Source organism: Dinoponera quadriceps, unplaced genomic scaffold (assembly GCF_001313825.1).
Source record: "Dinoponera quadriceps isolate SergipeBrazil2010 unplaced genomic scaffold, ASM131382v1 scaffold707, whole genome shotgun sequence".
Lineage (NCBI taxonomy): Eukaryota > Metazoa > Arthropoda > Insecta > Hymenoptera > Formicidae > Dinoponera > Dinoponera quadriceps.
In genome coordinates, this window is record NW_014555450.1 from 761,296 (window position 1) to 769,653 (window position 8,358).

Below are 8,358 nucleotides of genomic sequence, written 5' to 3' on the forward strand. Positions count from 1 at the left end.
CCCCCCCCCCTTTTTTCCTCTTTCTTTTCTCAGCGGCGCGAGAGAATTTTACATCGGCCTTCGCGCGGAGGGTCGTCGAGATAATGGGATTTCGCGGGAGAACACCTGCGTGATAATCTTCGGCGATATCGTTTCGTCCGTTTATAGAGAGATACTCTTTACGCGCTCGTCCGACGTAACGTACGGAACTTCCCGACTTGCGGCAGCAGCCGTGAAACGACGATGTCCGTTGTCGGGTATAAAGATAAAATTCGCGATAAAAGTGGATTCATAGGTAATTTCAAAGTTATTTTCCACGGGCAAGATTCAACCACCTTCTCTCTCTCTCTCTCTCTGCGCGGCTGTCGTAAGTTAATTACCTCGCGCGCGCTTTGCGTCGGTTTCGCTGGCGGGCGAGCGTTTGAGTTCAGCGGTTGAACTGAAAATTCCGCCGTGATTAGCCGAAAAGCAGGGAATCTCGTTGTTTATCTGCGAGGAGATCCGCGCGACGCTCTCGTCCACCACGCCTAACTTTTGTTCCCTTCCCCAATAATTAGCCATGAATAAACCGGTTCTCCGTGGGTGATGCGACGCGGCCGGAAATGGTAGCTTTTTATGAATATACGCTCATGGAGCGCGTGTGCCGCGGATAAACATTAATTAGATACCCTTCGTCGAATGAATTCGCGGGGATGAATGCGCGCCTCGTCCAACGTCCGAGGGCTATTGAAACACTTTCCTGTGGCGCGACGATGGCAGACGGAAGGCTGCGTGTGTGAACGGACGAGCAATTAATTTCTATCACGGCCGGAGAAACATCAACGAGCAACCAGCCCCGTTGCGCACGAGCACGCGCGCGCACGCCGGACAGGGCAGGACAGACAGAGACAGACAGACTGAGCACGTGCCTATGTGCGACTCGCGAGAGAGACGGAAGACGACAGGTGCGCGCGGTAATAATGCGTCGCGCACACATCGAGCGCGCGTACACGCGTGAATCGCATTCCGGCCGGGTCGCCCTCCGTGCCGGAGACGCAAATAACGATGGATCGTCGTCGTCGTTCGGTACGTACACGCGGAAGGGACAACTCTCGTCGGTGCGACCGCGAGTTGCCGGGAAGGGGACGACGAAAGCTCGGTTGCGGAATGGAATGATTCCCGCCGGAGGTTTCCGCTCGGTCGATCGCTCCTCCCGCTTGTCTCGAGCGAGTTTTAAGGAAGTGCCAGAGTCGAACTTGGCAGACGGCGATAACGCAGAAACGATCGACGAAATGTTGGGTTATATAAACACTGATCCGATCGCGCTACTCTTTTTGTACGTCTTGTACAGGTCCTGCGTAAGTGCGATGTGAATGTGAACGCTATGTGCGCGTGCTACTCCGTTTCTTCACGGAAAGTCTAACGGGAAATGTGTAAAGATTTCTCCACAAACTTTGTCTTATTTTCAGCTTTTCAGGTTTTGGAATTTGTTTAAAAAGGTATGAAGATGGTGATACGTTCCGAATTAAAGCACTGACATATTCGGTGCGCGTACAAGCCGCAGGATTTCTGTGTCAGTGAAATATTTACGCTAACTGACAGCTGGAGGATGTCAATGTTGAAATGTTTAATTGTTTTCATCAAATATCGAGCGATGCTTCAATTAATTTCGCGCGTACTTTCACTATAGTAAAAGCATTTGTACAGTTCTGTGCAGCCAACAAGACGTGAACTTTGTAGGAGAAAAAAAAAAAACCGTATTCCGCCGGTAGATTTTTCGAGTATGGCATTCCCTTGACGCAGCTGAATGTTCACACAAATGTTCTCAGTCTTACGGCAACAGAATTTTCACTCCTCATCACCGAACTTCCGTTCGGTTCCTCTTCAGTCGCAGGAACTGAGTTTTTTCCCCGTGTACGCACGCGCGCGCGCGCAAATACACGCGCACACCCGTGCTGAAATATACGAGCAACGCACAGTTAGAAGTCTACGACGCGGCATGCATGTGCCAACACGCACACACACACATACACGCACGCACACGCGTAGCATTCGAGGACGCAGGTGCCGCTCGAATGAAAACTCAACCGGAATAGCCCGCCGAGACGCGTTTCCGGAGATATACGCGGGATGGTATGGCCAGGCATTTGCGTGCGGGGACACAATATATGCGTATCAAGGTGGAAAAAAAAATAAATGAAAGGGGACGGTCGGGAATAAAATAACTTCAGCGCAGCCTGTGTTTGGTGATTTCACCGTCGCGTATGGCGCATCGAGTCGACGGATACCAATCAGGGCTCGATTGCACCGGGAGTCGCAATTAAACACGTCGGAAATATTCATCGGTCGCCCGACGGCCGGCGTCGGATCCCCCGGGTTCATTTCTCGGCCTCGTCAAATCACACGATGCTTCTCGGTCGCTTATATCCCTGTTGCCTTCCGATTGACCTCGATATTCTCATTAGACGTGATATTAATATATCTCTGAAACGTCCTCCCGTGACCGAAACGTTCGTGCGTTTAAAGATACGATTAGAATAATGAAATCTTCCAACGTCTTGTTTGAAAGAAAGAATTTATACGCGGCGCACACTTCGGGGAAAATTCACTCAAAAAGGAAAATTTCAATTTCTAATGCAACACAGTGAATTATTATATTACATATCGTGAAATATAAACTTTGTATTTCGATGTAATAATTAATCATTAATTTGGTCGGATTTGCTCTCGATATATGCGATTGAACCAACATTCTCGCGGGAAAAGGGAGATAATAGAAAGTACGAGAATCTTCCGGTCGTTATTCTCTATGAAAATGTTTAGATATAATGGGAGTTTCTAACAAGGCAATTAACTGTGGTTAGCGTCTCATTATCGACTCCTCGATCGTAATTTTAACCATAATGCGGATAGAGAAAGGAAATTTACCTCATTATGGTTAACCCGCCTCGGTACTCCAGGGACCACACTATCGTAATTCATGGCTGCTCATTACTTGCGCTACCCTTATGCATTATAGGTGCCACTGTGGCAGGCACACGTGTATTTTCATGTTAACATTACGCTGCTGTTTAACGCTTCACGTTAACGTGCAACGCGCGCGCAACCTCGGAAATGATTACTAGTTTATACAATCCCGTTATATCCGCAATTGAATATCAACATATACATGATAAATCATCATGTACATGATATCGAAGTATATATATATATAAAATATATTATATATATAATATATAATATACATAAATATATATAATTAATATAATATATAAAATTTATTACACATTTTATATATATATATATATATATATATATGTAATATATATAATTTTTTATATATAAACTACGTATATTTTCCGACATCTTTCCAAAGTGTAATCGAGATACGCCTGGAGGTCTAAGGAAGAAGAGACAAGCGTACTCGGATGCAACGCAGATCAAAAGCACGGGCGATGCGACAGATTACGCGAATTTGGCGCGGAATCGGTGCCGAGATCGACTTTGGTGCAACCAGCTCCGACACTTTTCGACGACCCCCACGACCCGCGTCTTCGACGTGATCCGACGCGGGAGTGGCCTCTCATATCACTAGGATATTCGGATTTCGGCGCCGGTCACTCATTCATTCTCTCGACAACTACATCAATACACCATCATCGTGCGATCATGCGACTGCGATGCGATCACAGGCGAGTCTACGGATATATACACACACCTACACGCACATAAATCGCGTTCATTCAACGGCGGGAGGTGGAGGGGATATGCACACGCACGCACACACGCTCACACGCACACCCACGTGCAGATATACACATCGCACTAATCGCCACAGAAACAGGATAGACTGCAGATGGTCAAAGTAGTGTCATGCAACGCACGCACGCGCCGCTGTGGGGGCGCGTGCGATTTCGCATCGGCATGCGGGACGGGTGCGAGGAGGGGCCCAGGACCGGGGGTTGCGAGGGGGAGGCGGGGCCGTGCATTTTTTACTCGCGCCTTATGCGCCGGCATCGGACCGTTGCGTTCTTTTTTTTTTACCCTCGCACGCACGTTTCCGGAATTTTTTCGCGGCTACGCGACCGCGTAATCCGCGCCTCCCTCTCTGTCTCTGTCTTTCTCTCCCTTCCTCTCTCTCTCTCTCTCTCTTTCTCTTTCTCTCTCTCTTTCTCTCTCGCTCTCTCTCTTACTTTCTTTCTCTCTCTGCCTCTCTCGTTCTCTTTCTCTCTATTTCTGCCGCGGTGCGTCCGTCAATCTTGCATTCCTCCGTCGTACAAGTTTTATATTTAGCATCGACATCTTGTGCATACGTGCGCTACGATGAATGTGAAATTCGCGCGGATATACCGGACATAACTTATATGATCGGGCGAGATGTAATCGCGCTTACTTGCGTACGCGGACACGCGATAATTCAAACTCACGGCTAACGATGTCTTCACAGCGACATTTAATCCCTGCAGCGGTGCGTGAATGACAAGTGTCTTCCATTTTAAATTCAGACTTTGAATAAAGAATAAATGCTTTGGAAAGTAGTAATATGTATGTATGTGGAAATAGCGATCATAAAAGGTTTTTGTTTAAAGCAAAATCGAAATGAGATTGTTACTTCTTTTCCTCGACGTGAAAACGAAAAACGAATTAGGAACTTCAATGCGCATGGGTGACACCTGTCAAACGTGCGACCTCCGCTGGGTTAAGACGCCCTTGAGAATATCCCCGTTGGAAGACGGCAGGGGATTAGTAAGGCGTAAGGCGTTTGAAAAAGTACACCGCCCGGACGCTAAAAGCCTCGCGAGAATCTTTTGATCGCGGGTATGCAAATCCGTAAATTTCTGCATCGCGTCGGAGCGTGCGATTCCAAAGACGCGCGCCTTCGTGAGATTCAATAATGCGACGCCCTTTGAACAACGAGACGATATGTGCTCTTTGAGACCCGTACGCGGCGTTTACGTCGCTGCGCTCGCGCCGGAGAATGAGTCAAAGCTCCGTTGGCGCGGAACGGATGTACGAAACGACGCAGGAACCGGTTCCATCTTACTGAAAGAGTATAGGATATCGCGCGCACCGGCTATATAAACCGGCATGCCCGATCTTTCGAGGAATACGAATTCGACACCAGCCGAGGGAGCTGCAGCCGAAGCCGTGTGTTTGCCTTTCGCGGAGGATTTGCATTCGTCCGAGAAGCGGATACAACGACGAGCGTCTCTCTCCGTCCTCGAGGGCGGCTTTCCTCTCCCGCTTTCTCTCTCTCTCTCTCTCTCTCTCGCGTCGAGAAGACAATCGTTGCCGCTGGTAGTAGTTATACGAGGCACGTGGGTAGGTAACCGTGGCACGACCCCGAGAAGAAGAGAGACAGAGAGACAGAGAGAGTGTGAGAAAGAGAGAGAGAAAGAGAAAGTGCGAGAGAGAGAAAGAGAGAGGGAGGGAGAGAGAGAGAGAGTGCGAGCAAGAGCGAAAGACAGAGAGAAAGAGAGAGAGAGAGCGAGCGAGCGAGAGAAAGACAGAGCCAGGAAGGAAGAGGGTGAAAGAGCGGGACGGTTCGGAGGTATCGAACCGTAAAGTAAAAGGGTGTATATACGACGGACGGGTCTAGCCGAATCTCGCGGATGTCGATATGGCGCGAGCACGGTGGAATGATTCGACACGACCTCGCGTCGTGTACTCGTGTCTCTTGGAGTGCGCGTTACACAGCTCGAAAGCATCCTTTCCTCCTTCTCCTCTTCCGCCGTGCTCGGCTTCGTTCGCTCCTGCGGACGAACGGTGCTCGGTGCATTCATGTCGACGCGCTCGTTCGCGCCCAAACACAGCGATGAAATGAGCGCGCGCGCGTGTATTTTCTCGGTTACCCGACCGATAAATAAACGTCCCCGGCGCTTGTCACACAGTGGACGACGAACTAAGTTCGCAATCTCGGAGAAAGGAGGAATTAAATCGCCCCGGGACATACTCTCTCTCTCTCTCTTTCTCCCCGCGAGGTAAGAAAACTTTTTCAACTTCTTTCCGCTAGCACGACAGCTCGTTTCAGTGACTTGAACGCGCGCGCGTCCTCCTTCCGCGTTTATGGACGGACCTGGGATATGACTGAATCCGCCGAACGGTGCATATATCGGTAAATGAAAGGTATACAGAACATCGTGAATCGGTAAATAAAAGGTACACTGAAAAAAGTGCTATCGTTCGAGTAATATTTACTTGATCAAAGTAAGAAATGGTTAATTCCAATACTCCTTGGCAAGTATTGGCTATTTACTAGAAACATAATTGACTATGTACGATATGAGATTTCTCTCGTAAATAGATATTATTTGTACGTGTTAAAACAATCGCGACAAGTATTAAATTGATAATATTGAAAATATAGGAATTTATCTGAATTATTAAAATTTAGGAAATATTTACCAGACAGGAAAATTGAAATTTACAACCATTAGATTTCTAAAATGGAAAAAAAGTATCGCATAATTCTTTCTAACAAATATTTTCTTAAATTTGAAATTATCTTATATTTACGCTCAGTAAAATTCATTTAAAAATTAAGATATTGCTGCATTCAGTAAATATTTATTACAAGCTACTACACTTAAATTGATAAAAATATTGCTTGATTTAAGAGATTGAGAAACAGAATTATACATTTACTTCATTCTAACACTTTTTTCTGTATATATATAGAAGTCGAAATAGATTTCGCCAAAATCGCGAAGAGTTTGTGGATTCGGGGATAACTCTTTTCACGGCAACAATTTGAGCGCGTCGACATGAGCGCGAGAAATCGCAGGATGCTTCTCGAAAATAACAGGTAGCACTCAACAGCGAACGCGATGATCGCACACCGTAAAAAATGTTATGTCAAAAAACGGTATACTGAAATTTTTTATCAACATATGTTGACAAGGTGAATGTGTTATTTTAGCATTATATTTGTGTACTTTTAACGCATTCCTCGTGTTAAAATAACACGACATTTCAGTAGACCATTTTTAACGCGAAATTTTTTACCGTACGCGGCAAATAAAAATTGCGTGCGCGATTGGTGTGTATCGGCGTACCCGGCAAATCAAATTTACCCGTAAAAGCGATATCTGCGCGTGCGCCGAGCCGGTTGGCTGGCTCGTATCCGACAAACGCGAGCGACGCTGCGAAATTTGAACCGAGCACCGATCCTCCAAGAGTATCGACCGCGATAAGGGGGAAGGGTAGCAGGATCGAGGGGCTCCCGAAGAGCAGGCGCACTTACTTTCAGTTGTATGATGGTCTGCGTTGAGATATTATGCCCTTGCTCCTGAAGTCCCTAGAAGTAGGTCAACACTACGGGTAAAAAACCAAATCGCTACAAGACAAAAACAAGGGAGAGGGGGGGTTGCGGTTTTACGATCGGGGCGGGAAGCGTGGCGGGGTGTCTATATGTAGGGGCTATATATTTCGAGGTTTCTCGTATCTCACTGTTCTTCCGAATCCAAGGCATGCCCAGAGATATACCTAAATACTGTAACTTAAAGTAAACACCATTACCAACCAAAAACCAAAGTGAGAAAGCGCGTCGCCGACGACCGTTCGTGTCCGGTGGCACCCTCTTCTTCGGCCGATCTGCGCGTCGAACGCGTGACGCGTGTTAATGCGGTCTCGATGGTCGAAAGATTCGCGGAGGATTCAACGAAATGCGCTTCTCGATATTAGGACGTCGCTAAACAGCCTCGCGGGAGAAACACGGAGAAACATCATTTCGCTGTTGTAGCGAAACCGCATCGTTGCTACTGCATAATTCATTGCAACAGCGATAAAATGTAGTTTACTTAACCGAGCGAATTAGAGCGGAAACAGTTCCGTTGCCGGGATAGGAGAATTTTTCGGGCGAATTTCGCCGTTCGAACACGTTGATTCGCTGTTAGAACACAATAGCGTATTCCCGCGGCAATCGCTAATCTGTTCTCGCGGCGAGTAATTTGAAGATTCGGCGAAATAGCAACTGACAGATTTCGCTGTGTCAGCGAATTACTTTTCTCCGTGAACGTATTCCGATCTCATGTAAACGACAGTAAGACTCTTCGACTCAAACAATACGAGGAAGAAAGAACGACATTCTATATCGCCGAAGACGCGAACACGTTTTACACGCGGCTGTTGTCGCTTGTCAAAGTTCTAAATAACCCCGAGTCGAGCCTCGAGACCGCGTTGAACCGGCGTCAAGAGTCCCGAAGTCACGTTGAAACAACATCATCAACGAGGATTCGAAGCCGTGTGCCGGGAGGATGAAGGAAAACAAGAAGAAGAAAGTGCCGATTCGACGATCGAGCGTCGACGTCGCGCGCTCCGACCGCATAAACCAACGATAGAACGTTACACCGAAAGCACCTCACGAGGCAACGACTAGCTAAAGAACGGGAGGGAGGGGGG

General features: G+C 47.4%; 1 protein-coding gene across 12 annotated transcripts in view; it reads right to left on the reverse strand.

Moving 5' to 3' along the window:
* LOC106744207 (collagen alpha chain CG42342) overlaps positions 1–8,358 on the reverse strand; it is a 178,373-nt gene that overhangs the window by 42,006 nt on the left and 128,009 nt on the right. For 11 of the 12 annotated variants that reach the window (XM_014618754.1, XM_014618759.1, XM_014618756.1 and 8 more), the window contains one exon: positions 7,202–7,255. The exons of the other annotated variant lie outside the window; for it this stretch is intronic. In XM_014618754.1, coding sequence (XP_014474240.1) covers positions 7,202–7,255 — 54 coding nt within the window. The remainder of the gene's footprint in view (positions 1–7,201; positions 7,256–8,358) is intronic. 12 annotated transcript variants of the gene reach the window in all.